Source organism: Malaya genurostris, chromosome 3 (genome assembly GCF_030247185.1).
Source record: "Malaya genurostris strain Urasoe2022 chromosome 3, Malgen_1.1, whole genome shotgun sequence".
Taxonomy (NCBI): Eukaryota; Metazoa; Arthropoda; class Insecta; order Diptera; family Culicidae; genus Malaya; species Malaya genurostris.
The window spans coordinates 106049250-106065065 of NC_080572.1; the positions used below are offsets into that span (position 1 = coordinate 106049250).

General features: G+C 36.5%; 1 protein-coding gene across 1 annotated transcript; it reads left to right on the forward strand.

Moving 5' to 3' along the window:
- The first annotated feature begins 397 nt into the window (after positions 1-397).
- On the forward strand, positions 398-12915 carry LOC131436335 (7SK snRNA methylphosphate capping enzyme bin3). Its single transcript, XM_058605002.1, has 5 exons — positions 398-790; positions 9201-11353; positions 11419-11637; positions 11703-11849; positions 11906-12915. The coding sequence occupies exons 2-5, from the start codon at positions 9389-9391 to the stop codon at positions 12518-12520; spliced, it is 2946 nt and encodes a 981-aa protein (XP_058460985.1). The 5' UTR covers positions 398-790; positions 9201-9388; the 3' UTR covers positions 12521-12915.
- The last annotated feature ends 2901 nt before the right edge of the window (positions 12916-15816 follow it).

Below are 15816 nucleotides of genomic sequence, written 5' to 3' on the forward strand. Positions count from 1 at the left end.
AATACCACATATAACCATAAGTATGCATATTCACTGGGAAAAAATCTTGGGACCTCCCTAAAGATGATTTTCTCACGATTAGCAATGTCGAAAAACATACCTTTGCAACATAGTTTCAACTCACATTTATAATTTTCCTTAATGCTATCCTTTTGTGTAACTAAATACCAGTGTAACGAATATACTGTCGAAAGTATTGACACATTTTATTGTACATAATCTTGCCATATGATGACAAAGCAGCCATTTTTCTATATTTTCTATACTGCCCAGTGGTTCGATCGCTGTCATAATGAGCCGGAATAAGTACATTTCATACGAAAACTTCATAGTTTGCTACACAGTAGACGGTAAAATTCGCTCTCGTTTGTACCAGTCGTCAGTTCGTGCCAAGAGTTCGAAGCGTGCAGTTGGTTCACGTCAGGCATTTGTCCGAGAATTGTTAGCTTTCAGTGTTATTCTGCTTTAAATTAAAAGATAAACCCCGAATAGATATAAACAGGTTTTCTCTCGAAGAGAATGACAATATTTTATTAAGTTTTTCAGTTTTAGGAAAAAAATTTCAACTATCGCTTAACAGTGACTTACAGTATAGTGCACAGTGAGTGGAAACAGTCAGCAAAAAAAGGTTTGCTGTTTTTTTTATTCATGCTGGGGGAGCGAATATTTTATACATGCAATAACAGCACGGTACATCGTGTGAGAAAAAGAGCGAATTGTACGATTGAAGAGAGCGATTCATTTTCGTGCGTTTTGCTAATCAACACTACTAGTGAGCGGAGAGAAACAGGTTTGTGTTGTTTTTGTTTGTTTATATATTTTGGGATTCGATGCGACGGCTTCCTATTCTCCTGATGGATCATACTTCGCTAGAGCAAAATTACTAAATACGTACACAACAGATATTTATAATATATGCTGATATTTTTAAAAAATAACACTATAGGTGTTTAATTACATAGTTTAGTATTTTATTCTAGCTTAATTTGCTTATCACTTCTGACATTTCGAATCGTAATCAAAATAAAAAATTTAAAAAAGTTGTCAATATCTTGTATATAACGGTAGTAGAAGCTTCTCTCAGTCGTCTGGAAACATACAATGCAAAAAATAAACGCTAGCAGAGAGATCAACCACGCGTTGCTTGGAAGACAAATGTTAGTGGAATTGAAGCAGTAGTCATCTCATTAGTCGATCCACTGCATTATTCTAAATGTTCGGATTTAAGTAAACGCTTTGTGATGTAATCGGAGCCATTCGGCATTAGAAAGTAATATAACAAAAATAGTTTTAAAAATGCGCTTTTCTAGATTCGCAAAATGCGCTAAAACTCCGTATACTCATCTTATGCTTTCAACCAATACAATGCATGGCAAAGTGATAGCAGATCCTCACATAAAAAAAAAACAAAATGAACCTAATATAAATGATGAATGGAAGAAGTGAGGTGATTTTGGGTACTAATCTATGATTTCATTTGTCTTTTGTTAAAATAATTAAGAAAGAATATATATTAAATTTGATTTTCTTCAAAAAAGACTATTTTTCAATACTTATAACTTTTGAATTATTAGGCCGAATTCGCTAATAAAGAAAGAGTTCTGTGGTTGAAAACGCTAATTGTATAAGTTTATAGGGATTTCATGGTTTGTGGATAGAGGGCGTTTTTTGGAAATTTATATTTTTTACATAACATAAAAAAATTCGCGTTGTGAAATTTCCCGTTTTTGAGATATGATCTTTTGAAAATTTCAATTTGAGATTTGGTCAATGAATGCAAGACCGGAAAATTTTAAAATTTAATGTTCAAAAAATTATACCTCAAAAAAGAAAACTTTGACTGCTAATTTTTTACTATGTTGTCCAGAAAACGCGTTCAATCCTCCTTGCAGTAGGATGATACCTTTTTCATCTATCCACATGTTTTTTTCCTTCAATAATCGTTATATTCTGTGGAACCGTATTATAAACAAATCGAGCCAAAATACTATGCTGAAGAGTACTGTACTCAATGTTTCGACCACTCAGAAATAATTGTATTGAAGATTGTGTCAAATTTGGTTTCCAAGCGACATTTCATCGTGCTTCGTTCAGAACCCCAACTATTTGGATAGCTGACAGATTCTTACAATAGACAACTCATTTGATTGGTTTCTAAATTTGGAACAATTTTTTTTGCGACAGATATTATCAAAATACTGTAAATATTGAAATAAAAGTTTGTGTAACTCGGAAAATTGGAACACCTTTCATTTGCAACCAGTTTGATTCAAATCGGCCCAGTCATCATTGAGAAACACGCTTCTTAATTGCGTACACACTAGAGCTGTGCGCCGCCGCGCCACGCCGCCGCCGCCGCGCCACGCCGCCGCCGCCGATAATTTCGACACGCCGCCAATTTAAGAAAACGATGATCAGCGCGCCGGTTATCACATTTTAATCGTGCCGCCGATAGTATTACATCAGCCGAAAAAATGATTTTATCAATGTGGAAAATTTTTTACAGTTTTCATGAAAATTCACTGAAAATTACAGTACAGTTACTTTCCTCCTACTTATACTAAAAATCAGTACTACCGATGTCAACCGAAGCCAATGTCATTTGATTCAAAGTCTATTTTCTGTCTTTATTTAAAAGGTTTTGAGCGATGTCTGGCAAAGAAATGCTTGGGAGCAACATAAAACAAGATTTTTTATACTGTTACATACATTTGTTTCTAACTACTCAAAAGACTGTGTACAGCATGATATTTTGCCTCGGACCGATTTTAGCACGGTTCGTTTTTGGCAACATAATCGATCGAATATGACATATGAAAACCAGATGATGGCAGAATTTTCAAGTTGAAAGCAATTCCATAATTATATTGATTTAAACTATTTACAGCAATAAGCAAAGAAAAGACGTTCAGTTAGCTAGAAGCACAAAAAAAAATCTTGCCCCCGGGCCCATTAATAGCGGCGCTGGTATACACACATTTGTTCAGTTCGTCGAGTTGAATCGATTGGTATATGATACTCGGCTTCGCGGCCTCAGAGAAGTTTTCCAAAGTTCGAGCGAATACTGTACCTGTTTTCTATATCAGCTGTTTTTCATAGAAGGGCGAACCCAACATTGACAGCAATTATCTTCAAAAGGCATGCAAATTTCACCACTTTCCTTCTATATCCACAGAATAAATCAACATAAGAGTTTTGCCCTTTTTTGATTCGTTTACTTTTATGCTTCCTGTGTGAATTATGAAGTTACGCCCTTGCGCATTTTTCGTAAAATTTCCGCGACTAACCCAAATCTGCGGGTAATTTTATCGTTTCATTTACTATTTCCAATAGTAAAAGGTTCGGAAACCATCTAAAATAAAGAAAATAAATAGTTTCGCACTTCTTTGCTAGCAATTGAAGTATCGTCCTGTTTGTTGGCATGGAACACGGAGCGAGAAACTTAAGTAAACAAGTGGAATGACAGTTTCGCGCTTTATAGTTCCATTCTCCAGAAAGAATAAAGCACCCTCTATCTGCGAACCATGAAAACCGATAAAAACTCATACAATTATCGTTTTCAAGCACAAAACTTTTACTTTATCATGCACACGCATTTTTCCTAGAAACTATAGACATTTCTAAATAACATTTAAAAAATTAGCGAATTCGGTCAAGTGATGAAGTTATATTAAAAATAAAGTCTATTTTAAAGAAAATTTTTTTTATCCGTTTTAACATGAAAATGGTGTGACCTTAATAGAAAATAAAAAAGGCGGGATGGAGACGGGCTAAAAGGTAAATATTGAGCATTTTTTCCGGTGTGAAATTGTCACACACATTCATATGAATATATTCTCTTCTCTATGATTGTTAATAATATCATGTTACGACCTTTGTCTCAAAGTGTAATTTTTAACCATTTTGCCCAATTGTGGGACAAAATGGACAAAATTGAAAATCGGGTCTGCAGCTCTCCTACACAATCTTTTGAGTTTAAAAAAATATGGAAAAGTGTCTCAATGATGAAATACATTGACAGTAGTAGTTCTTTTTCTGTAGATATTATTATATATAGATTATATATTCGAATATTTTGTGAAAGATAGGTTTAAAAATATTTTTGGTAAGTACAGGATTTTTCTTTAAGCTCTAATTTCCTCGTTTCTCATTATCTTTATTAACACTCGTCCAACCATGATTATTTTACTTACACCAAACACCAAGCCTCAAAAACAGTCGGAACAGTATTTTCATATGGCTGTATCTTCGTTGATACTGAACCGATTTGCCTAATTTTGTGGTTTTGGTTTGCGAAAATATATGTTAGTGTACCAATTTGCCTACCGAACAGAGACAACAGATCTCACTCTAACTAATGGTTTTCGTATATGGAGCTGAGATGACTACTGGAGCCGTTACCCTATTTCATATCTTTTTATAGAATAAATAAGCTTAGGACATTTTATAAATATCTTGTGTAAACAAGATATTTTCTGCAATTACACCGATCTACAGGAGCAGATATAAAAGAATAGGTGGTCCACATCACTAGAGGATATTTTTTCGCTTCAAAGAAACTTTTTTTGAAACTATTCTGAATATCGAAAAATCCACCTGACAATGTCTTTGAAATTTAGTTTACAATATTCTGTGAAATTTTCAGAATGATTCATTGAGTTTACCGCTCGAATTGTATTTTTTCGGATTGAAGAACTGCAACGTTTCTAATGGCATACCTCTATTTGTTCATCGAATATCTCGGCTTTCAAGGCTTATATGGTAAAACTACTGTGACAAAACCTAGATAATTTAGTTTAGATATGACTGGTGCATAAAAAAGCATATATTTGTCGCGATTAAAATTCAGTCATTCAAAAACGCACTACCAAATACCAGTTTGCAGCTATTAATGTGGTGAAAATGATTAGTCGTGACAGTTGTACTGAAACAATAAAAAAAAACTGTTTCAATAACTGGTGTGGTTTATTGTATACGTCAATGTGGGATTATTCAAATAATGTATGATTCACTTTTTTGCCTTTCCCATATAGAAAGGTTATGCAATCACTGTGAAAACCGACTTTTGAACCGAGGCCCGGAGGGTTGAGTGTGTGTGTAGGTGCGTATGTGTGTATGTAACGTTTTTTTACACTAACTTTTCTCGGAGATTCAAAAGAAAGGTCTTGTGGTCCCATACAAAACACCTGAATATTATTTGGATCCGATTTCCGGTTCCGGAATTATGGGGTAAAAAGTGCAAAAAAATGTGAAAAAAAGTGCACCAACTTTTTTCGGAGATGGCTGAACCAATTTTCACAAACTTAGATTTAAATGAAAGGTCTTGTAATTCCATACAAAATTCCTAAATATTTTTTGGATCCGACTTCCGGTTCCGAGGTTAAAAATGTGCAAAAAATAAATGAACGTCTCCTGTGGTCCCATACGTAATTTCTGAATTTCATCCGAATCCGACTTCCGGATCCGGAAATATAGAGTAAAGTGTGTTAAAAATTTAATACCATCACTGAAAAGGGTGAAAAAACGGAAAAATTTTGCTAAATCGACCTCGAATCTTCTCCAATTGATAGTTTTTATCAGTAGACAACAGTCAAACAAACCGATTTCGGTTATTCTTTTAATAATCGATTTTGAGAATCGAAATTTTGAAGAATACCACAGTATTATATAAGATAGTATGATTGATATGAGAAAGGCATCATTACACCACTAGGTGGATTAAAACAGGTTTTATGGAAACAAGTTCGGTTAGGCATTTGTTAGACCTACGATACGGAATAGCATTTAATCCTGTTTTGTTAATTCCAATAAATAATAATAGATTTTCAGATTGTTCACTTGATAAAATCCCGTCTGGTTGGTTTGAAGTTCATGCACAGACATATACCTAATATTTTATGTGACATATGAATTTATCCTTTTGATGTTATTTATTTAGTGTTACACACTAAATTAAATAGAATTGTTCTGTAAGGAATCAGAAGCAGCGATGCCAACCCTACGAATTCATCCGAAGATCTACGGATATCTGTCTTTTCCACGGATTCACGGATAAACCGGGTGAAATGTACGGATTTAGCATTATTTTTACAGCAATCTCCAGATTTCACATTATTTCTCTAGATATCAACGGAAAATAATTATATACTGTTACATCATTTCTATCATTTTTTTTCATGAACAATTGAATTAGAAAAGCATCCATTCGCCTCCGATCACTCATTTTTGGAACCAGTTGTGTGGTCCCATAGAAAATTCCTGAATTTTGTTTGGATCCGACTTCCGATTCCGAAATTATGGGGTAAAATGTCCAAAAATATGGAAATAAGTGCACTAACTTTTCTCGGAGATGGCTAAACCGATTTTCACAGAATAAGATTCAAATAAGAGATGCTAAGATCTCAAAGGAAGCTTCTGAATTTCATCTTAAGCATTCCGGTTCCGGGATTACAGGAATAAGAGTGTCGAACATTTCAAACAGATATATAGCAGTGATACAAATCACAGGATTTTTTTCCAAAACTAGTCAGTTGACTGCTAAACGTATCTAACTTTTTACAAACTTTTGGAAACAATGAGGAAAACTTATCACGCGTGCTTGCGTTTTTCGCACCCGGATGACGGTTTTGACGTAGTCACAGGCGAGGTGTGCAGTCACCTTCAACCAGCAGTAGGTGCACATGGGGCAAAACTGGTTTCGTTGAGGAGCAAGTTTCATTGTTGTTGATGGCTGCCTCCGATGTACTGGAGTTTTTGGGGATGATGTGGAGTGAGCGCTGATGTCCTTTGGTGCAGATGTCTTCTTGTTCAGTTTTTCACATGGCTTACTATAGTGACCGCCTTTTTGGCAATAGTGACACGTGGCCATCTGATTGTCATAGGTAACAAGTGATTTGCACGGAATTCTTGTATCTTGGTCGAAATTCACCTAAGAAGGTATAGCCTTCTTCAAACGCATGCGTAACAAAAGTTCTTCCACTTTTCTTTTCGATGGAAAGAATCTCCGTACTGGGACATAGTTTTGCGAATATAAGGATCGCAGACGCTTGATGGTAGATAATGCACATGCACTTCTATAGCACCATCTTCCATATATGTTGTACTTGATGTTTTCATGCTCCACATGTGCGCATTGTTATTGTTTTTAGCGAATTGAATTTCATCCAACTCATTATAAAACTGGATGTAAACAACATTATACTTGCATTGAAGTAAATGCACACGCTGATTTTCAAGATGCATTTGCTCCCTAAGCAAGCCTTCAAGTTATCGTATCGAAGGTCGGATTTTGCACAGCCTGCAGTCAACAAAAATTGTATTCTTTCGTAGTGGTGGTAGCGTTTGTTCGTTTGGTTCACTCATTTCGAGATCGTTCTATTGTTCACTACACAATACTGTACTTGGTTTCTTCCGTCCCGAACGTAAGCGGTTTTGTTTTATCGACTGACTTGGATGAGATGTGAAAGCGAATGAATAAGATGTCGATTGCATTACGCTCCAACATCCGGAGTTAGTTATCTCAGCTCCTTTAGTCATCTCATATACGGAAACCATTAGTTACAGTGAGATCTGTTGTCTCTGCTCGATAGATTGAATTCAAAAGTAAGATGAAATAAGAAGCATTCGCTTCGAGTTTTCGCGTCGCTATAACAACAGTATTTTTGAACTACTTTTTCTGCGTTATTGCTTCAATGCAGAATGCCAGAAAGGTTAAAGAAAAGAAACGAATGAATAATACAAATAAGATAAGTATGTAAAAAAAACATCCAAAAATCAGAAAACGCCCGGTTGAGATTTTATGCGTTTCAAGTACTCAGCAGGTAAACCCATTTATTATTATTATTGATATTACTATTTTATTATTATTGTTTTTACTATTACCACTATTACATTACTATTACAATTATTACCATTACATTCCATACATACCATTACAAACAGTGCTAAGAACAGAATTCAAAATATGAATCATAGATCTGGATCCTGGAACAAAACTTTAGATCTGAACTCCGAATTAGAAATTGAAACCGATTTCTGAACCTGAATTTAATTCCAAAATACAGTTTCAGAATGTATCTCCCGAATCCAATTTCAGAATTTAGTTCCTGAATTAAATTTCTGTGTTCATTTTCAGAATTCAGGTTAAGCATGTTGAAATTGAATTCGAAACTTGGTTTCTAGAATTATCAGTATTCAGTTCAATAATTAAATTTGGAATCAGGATTCTGAAAATGATTTCAGTTATGGAATTCCAGAACTAAATTCATGAATTGTACTCATGATCTGGAACCTTAATTTTGCATCAGTTCCAGTTGCGAAATTTCTAGTTCATGCCCCGTACAATTCTGGAAGCGAAATTTGCAAAATTCACGCAATCGAGAAAAAAGCATTGCAGTTATGTTTGTATTCTCGCGAGTGAGAAATAAGTATGTCAGTTTTGTTCGTATTCTCGCCCTCCAGTTATGACTCGAACATTGCTCACTCACCTTTTTTGCGTAAGCTCGATGAACAATGTACAACGATGCAAACGTAAAACAATCTCTACAGATATCGTTTTTCGAACATTCTATGATGTTAAGCTTAAGTAAGTGGTGTTAGTCTTAGGAATAACTTTAAGGGGTTATGTGCAAAGTTCAGAAGAGAAATCTAAGTTTGCTATTTTTTAAGGGTTTAATGCAAAGCTGCTTGAAAAACTGGTTTCTAAAACTTTGTTTTCCAGCAAAATTACGTGTCTAGAAACACAATACATTAGATGTTTACAGTATGGCTTTTTCGAAGAATAGTATTAATGAACAAGCCGGTAGTTAGCATGTTCGAGTTTAACCTCAATGATGTATTTTTCGTCAATTTTTACTTTCTATATTTCAATCATTTATCTTTTCCGAATCCGTTTTTCGTCGAGTAAAGTTACACTGATAATAGTGTCACGTCATATCAAAAAATTGAAAAATTATTCTTACTGGGTTTTCTGAATTTAAATTCAAAAAAAATGAGAATACATTGGCCTTTCCTTATCCGCAACTTTGTACCTAACCTCTTAATAGCATATGGTTGACTTGAGCGAAGCTAAAGTTTTGGCAAAAAAAAAACTGAAGTACCTTACGGAAAAAACCTACCCCACACTCTTTAAAGTACATGATTTATGAATCACAATGCACGATATTCAATTTGTGTTTTTTTTTCATTTCTCCTGATTTTAGATTGGATCACAGCATTGGTGCCATCGAGCAACGGCTAGCCGCGCATATATTCATCATCACTGAGTGTTCTGGCGGTAATCGGTATTGTCACAAGCGGTGTTTACGCGCATCACCGACAAGAGAGCGCCTAATAACGACCACATATCTAAACGCTTCACTTCATCATCATCGTTGTCCAAAATTGGTGAATGGAGGGACTTGGGGTGGTAGTGTCGCAAGGTACGGACGAAACAGCGACAGGAGAAGGTGGTGGAGCAGCAAAGATATGTGTAGTAGAACATCATGCTTTTGCAGCCGTTCGCGGCGAAGGGAATAATGTAAGAAAGGTGGATGGTGCGAGCCAAAATCAGCAGCAATCGCGGTCACATGGCAATAAAAAGCAGAACAAGCATTTTTCGCGGCATCAAAATAAAAATAAGAAATGGAAGTTAAACAAGTTCAGAAGGAATCAAAAGGACTGCAGTGGAAAGAAAAAAGACATCCAGAAGAGCTCCGATTGTCCTTTAGGTAGTGGCAAAGGGGACGACAAACAAAACCAATCCAGTGGTAATGTGGACATAAAAATTCAACAGAGTGGCGGGAAGAGTAAACATTCTAACAAAAATCCCAACAGTTTGATGCAGGTTAGGACAAAACGGTTACAGGCTGTATCTAAATTTTTCTTGCCAGAAAAACGGCCTCGGAAGGATTGCATTATTCCTCCGACGAAGTTTCTGTTAGGAGGAAATATTTCCGATCCGTTGAATTTGAACAGCTTGCAAAACGAATCAGAAAATGCTGTTACACCGAAGTCATCTCCAATTCCGACACCCCCACACTACAAGAATAAAATCGAAGTCATAATACCGCCAAATATCAACGATCCTCTCCACCTGTTGGATCCAGTAGATTCTGTAGAATACGAAATGCAACTCTGCTCTCCGATGAAGAAAAAACAGAGGGCCAGAAACAAACGTAAACGAAAATCTAAATCCGACAAAAATAATCAAAGCTGGGATAGCAGCACAGGTAACATCAGTGGGCCGTTGGGTACAAGTCTTTCAGAAACGGAGGCTACTACTGCGGAGGAGGCTCAAGTGGAAGCACCAACTGGGACTAGCAGTAAAGACATTGACCACACATTGGAGAGTGGTAATACTGGCGATCGCGATCGAACCAGCCGGAACTTAAAACTGGACTTGGAAATTTGCAGAAAGCGTAAAGTAAGCGAAAGTACATGTACAAGTAAGAATAAAGTGCGACGTATGGATTCTATGGATAAAATTGTTAGTCCGGTTGTACCACAGCCTGGTGCTTGGAAACGTGGTCATTGGCCAACACTACCTGTCGGTGGACGTAATCGCACAAGAACACAATCCTGCACTTCTAATAGTGATGATCCACCAACCAAACAAGGTGTTACAGACTTAGACGTGAGTACGGAATTAATTCATTCGTCTGAGATTTCCCATCTACAAACAAATGAAGAGCACTCTAAAGATCCTGCTCCGGAACCAAGTGGCAAAACCAAATCTCAAGAAGACACAAAGTATCATTATGGTAACTACGATCGGTACTATGGGTACCGAAATTTAAACGAGTTCATTGATGTTCGATTAAAGGTGTTCCTGCGAAATCCGTACCTTTTTCGCGACAAGGATGTTCTTGATATTGGATGCAATGTCGGTTTGATGACAATTGCCGTAGCAAAAATGCTGCATACGAAAAGTATTACGGGTATTGACATCGACAGCAAATTAATTGGCAAAGCTCGTCGAAATTTGACAACACACGTTAGAGTCCCTCAAGAACATATTAAAATCAAGAAAGAAAGTCACAAAGCTCATAAAGACTCTAAGCCTCCTCCGACAGATGAAGAACAAATAATCCCAGACAAAAATGTACAAACCCAGCAATCTGTCGCAGAATCTTCCAAAAAGTTGAGACAGAAAGTCAAACAAAGTCATCGACGCAAGTTCATTGGAAATCGGTATGGACACGGACATGGGAAACACCATCATAACCAGCAGCAGAAGAAGGATCATAGGAAAGGAAAAGCGGAATATTTTCCGATTTCGTTTCCGCTTTCATTGAGCAACCTTGGAGCGAGGAAGTGTCGATTGGATTTAGTTTCACCGGACCGATTTTTCCCAAACAACGTTACATTCAGAACGGTAAGATTATTTCGTTTTTCTTTTAAATAAGTAAGTTGTTCATTTAGAATGGTGTATACTTCCAGATGAATTACGTCTTGAAGGACGAATCGCTAATTACCTACGACACCCAACAGTACGATTTAATATTGTGTTTATCTGTCACCAAATGGATCCATCTTAATTTCGGTGACAGTGGGTTAAAAACTGCGTTCAAACGAATGTTCAACCATTTGCGACCAGGTGGGAAACTAATTCTGGAAGCTCAGAATTGGGCTAGCTACAAAAAGAAGAAAAAACTTACTGTAAATATTTCGTCATAGAACGTAAATTCAATTCGATCAAAAAATCTTTTTCTTAATTTTTTCAGGATACTATCTTTGAAAACTACAGAAACATTGAGTTTTTCCCTAATAGATTTCATGATTTTCTGCTAAGTCCTGAAGTGGGTTTCAGTCACAGTTATCCGCTCGGTATACCTCGACATTTGAGCAAAGGATTCCGGCGACCAATTCAGGTAGTACAGAACCAGTTAACTAGCAATTTAGATATTTTATTCGAATTTTTTTCCAGCTTTACATCAAAGGCGATTTCACACCGAGCCAGGCACAATGGAGTGATACGTACAATCCTCAAACACCATACGTAAATCATCGAAATATCTATTCGGACATTGCGACCCCAACAAGGAACAATTGCATATGGGGGTCAACAACGCCATACCAACCGAGTTACAGTACCCGTTGTACACCTTCACACGAATTCATGGCTACATCACCCTATTACAATCCCCGGCAAACGGACAGTTATCAACCGAGCTACGGTGCTGGAACTCGCCGTGGTAGTTACTGTTTTGCTTCACCACTTTACTCGACAACCTGGTCGCCACCATCAGACTTGTGTCACAGGCGGTCCGCATCCAACACCCCCAATTCGGCCAGTATTAGGAGCGCGGAAAACGATGAAAATTTCAACGCACAACAAAACCGGCCACACGTTTATCCACCCATGGAAGTATTCCCGTTGGAAACTTCGGGACGTTCAGTAGCATCTGGTAGCGTTCGACAGACGGACTCCGATTCTGAACCGTCTTCGAACTCGGCTTCACAAACACCAACTAGACCACAATTTGATATGGACCAATCGTCAAACTCACCCAGTACGACGAACTCCCAGCCGGACAAGTAGAGCAAAGTGCAGGTTTGATTTTCTTCGCAATGTATTTTATTCTGTGATTAAATATTCATTTTGGCACATTGTCCCAAATCTTTAACTATTCATTCATGCGATACTAGTCCGTTTGCTTTGTAGAATGCAGTTTCTGAAGTTGCACAGAATAAGTAATTGTAAAGGCAAGGAAATTTGCCTTGTCTATATAAGATTTTATTTTGTATCTCAGGTAACTGCTTTAGTCTATTATAAGGCACATTTGTAAATAGTCTGTAAGAGGATTGCAAATCTTGTCGACTAATAAGAATATAGAGTAAACTGCCCATAAAAGTACAATAGAACCGTTATTACCGTAGACAATCTATGTGGAATGGAAATCTTTGCACTTCTATGCAGTTTGTTACTTGTGCCAATTTGTGATGACTTTCAAATGTAGAACTCTTCGAAATGCCCTTCATATCTTAGTTTTATACTATTGCTAAAAATTTTCAACTGTTGATATTAATATTTAGGTACTTCACATAATATATTTCATGCTTTTATAATTGTTTAATTAGCTACATTTAACTTTCTATTTTAACATCCTAATTTATAGATGAATTCCGAATGATTTCAACTCGACAAAATGAGTTATTTTATTATTCAGGTAATGCTTGAAATGCCTTTACGAGATTTAATCATATAAACTCATTTGAATCCCTTCTATGTGCTTATTAAATATCGATCAGCATGTTGTATCTGATTGTTGGGAATAATTTAAACAAAAAATCTACTTTCTTTCTGATTAGTTTGAAAGTCTGATTTCAACCTTATGATTAATTATAGTTTAATGTCAACCTATTTCAATAAAACAATTTCGTTTTGGTTACTGATTTCTAGTAGAGTAGATGTATCAATACTTTTTTTTAATTAGTTGAATGGTTGTGCGACAATCTCTCGAAAACCATTTTCCAGAAAAGAAAGCAACGAAGTATTTTTCCCAGAATGTACCATTCTCCAGAAAACAGTAGTCACGAAGATATCAAATAGTAGAAAGAGATACAACAGAATGTACCATTCCCCAGAATACCATCTCCCAGAGGAGGCAAATACCTAGAAACTGTTTCCCCATAATGGAAAATAATACAGAAACAACATAGGAACAGATCTTTTACCAGAAAAGCATCTACTAAAATCCGGCGCGTATACATGGAGGGAGAGATTAAACCCCTCCTCCGAAACTTAAGAAATTACTAGGAGATACAGGGGCTAGACCGGACACGTTGTTAAACTGGACAGCATAAATATCTTATCAACCTGCTAATATTTCAATTCATAGATTGACTTTGTAAACGCGCTTGGAGATGACGTGGTAGAAATGATTTCGATAAAAACCCAGTTTTAATATATGTTTTTTTCAATTTCTTAAAAGTGTCCGATTTAGCTCCGGTCTCCCCAATATTATGAAAACACACCCCGCAATTTTTTTCAGGGTACGCGCCTGACTAGAATGAACCAGTCCAACAAAAATAATTTTCGCGAAAATTTCGTGAATACTCATTAACTGTAATTTCCAAGGCAACTATGCTTATTTCAAGCTTTGTTAGTCTGAAAAAGAGAGTAATGAAAATAACGAGTTTGATAAAAAATAATCGAATTATATAACGGGTATGAAATTATTTAGCTATATTTATTTAAATTCAAACATAGCTTCTTTAAATTGCTAACCTTTCGTCGTTAATTCGGTCTAGTAATAAAGGGTAGTAAATAGCACACTACCATTTTATATAATTATTTTATTTAATGCTTACACAATATTGTGTTCGTCATAGATGATTCAGGTCGAGACGGCCGAAGGCCGCGAGTGCGCCGGCGACCCGCCGTCGGAAGCGCCGGCCACTGCGGGGGGGCAGCGCCCCCGCAGAAATCACCTCTGTCTAGTTGCGTGCGTTTGCCCGGATTACCCAAAGCTAGGGGCTATCCCTCAGTTAAGTCCGAACGAGCGGCAGCGAGGTCGGACAGCAGGTCATTTAAAACGATGAGGCGTAGCCGCATTAGACCTTTAAAAATCGCAGTAAATTAGAACAAATTCTATTAAGCAGCATAAGTTGATCTGTTATGCCAAATAACCATCATGCCAAAAGATATTATACCAATAATACTATTTTAGCGACTACCCAACTAACCAAACCAAAAGTTCGGTTAAAAGGGACTGATTTGGCTTAAGCAGCTCACAAAGTTCATCAATAACATTCTAAGCAGCCTATTTTTTAAGTAATTATCCACACTTGAAAGTTCGCGCGACGCAACCGAACGAACTTCTAAACTGCTTAAAAAATACATTGTTCAGCTTCTATGCAGCGAGGAAGTTCACGCGGAACTTGATCTGTACTTTCAAGTTCTCAAAAATTCAGCATGTACTTTTAAGCAGCAAGAAAGTGGATTTTTTAAGTAATTGTGGAACTTCTGGTTGCTTGGGTAATGCCTTCGAGTGTATGGTTTTCTGGACTTTGGTACATTCTGGGATTTTTTTTCTGGATTTTCTTACTTTCTAGAGTTTGTATTTCTGGAGATTAGTACTTTCTGGCCAATAAATTTCTGGGGAAAAAGCTTCGGTTTTTTATGTTCTGGAGAATGGTTTTCGGGGAAATGTTATAGAACCAGTTGAATCATTAGTTCGAGTTGGGTATGAACGCGAATATCATTCGTTCGAGTTGTTCAATTTTCGAACATTATTCAATCGACTTGCGTATGTATTACTTCTGTTCGAAGAATCGTTCTAATTTGTTTATACAAGTGTGACGGTTTCGTTTACTGAGAAATGAATAATATAAATAATATAGAACGTGTAAGTAGTGTTGACAGCTTTGATGGTTAGTGTTCGAAATTTCAAGTGTTCCCGAACGAGAGTCGATCGAATCATACAAGTCGAACGGAATAAAGAATGCAAAATTCGAACTCGAACGAAAGTGTAGATTCGTTCGTATCACAAATCCGTCAGATTTCAGAATCGGGGTGAATATCTATGCATCTGCGCTAATATCATCGAAAATTTGGTCTACGAATGTGCAATACTGATGGTTATAACTACGCAATTCATCTTACCCTTTGAGTCAATAGCAGATAGCAGATCTCTCTCTAACTAATGGTTTTAGTATATGACATGAATGGGTGTAACGTTATTACTTGTATTATTAAAAATCAATCACAAATGAGAAACAAAAAAAAAACTATCCGGTTACATACTGTTGAATCCAAAAAAAAATTCGAACAACATAAATAGTTTGATATCTAAACATACCATCGCATGTTTATTGGCTTTATACTCAATACCT

Excerpts from the sequence above, each read along its gene's own strand:
- LOC131436335 (XM_058605002.1), top strand. The coding sequence starts at position 9,389 with ATGGAGGGACTTGGGGTGGTAGTGTCGCAAGGTACGGACGAAACAGCG. Across the intron at positions 11,354-11,418 it reads ACAACGTTACATTCAGAACG|ATGAATTACGTCTTGAAGGA; the intron begins GTAAGATTATTT and ends GTATACTTCCAG. Across the intron at positions 11,850-11,905 it reads GATTCCGGCGACCAATTCAG|CTTTACATCAAAGGCGATTT; the intron begins GTAGTACAGAAC and ends ATTTTTTTCCAG.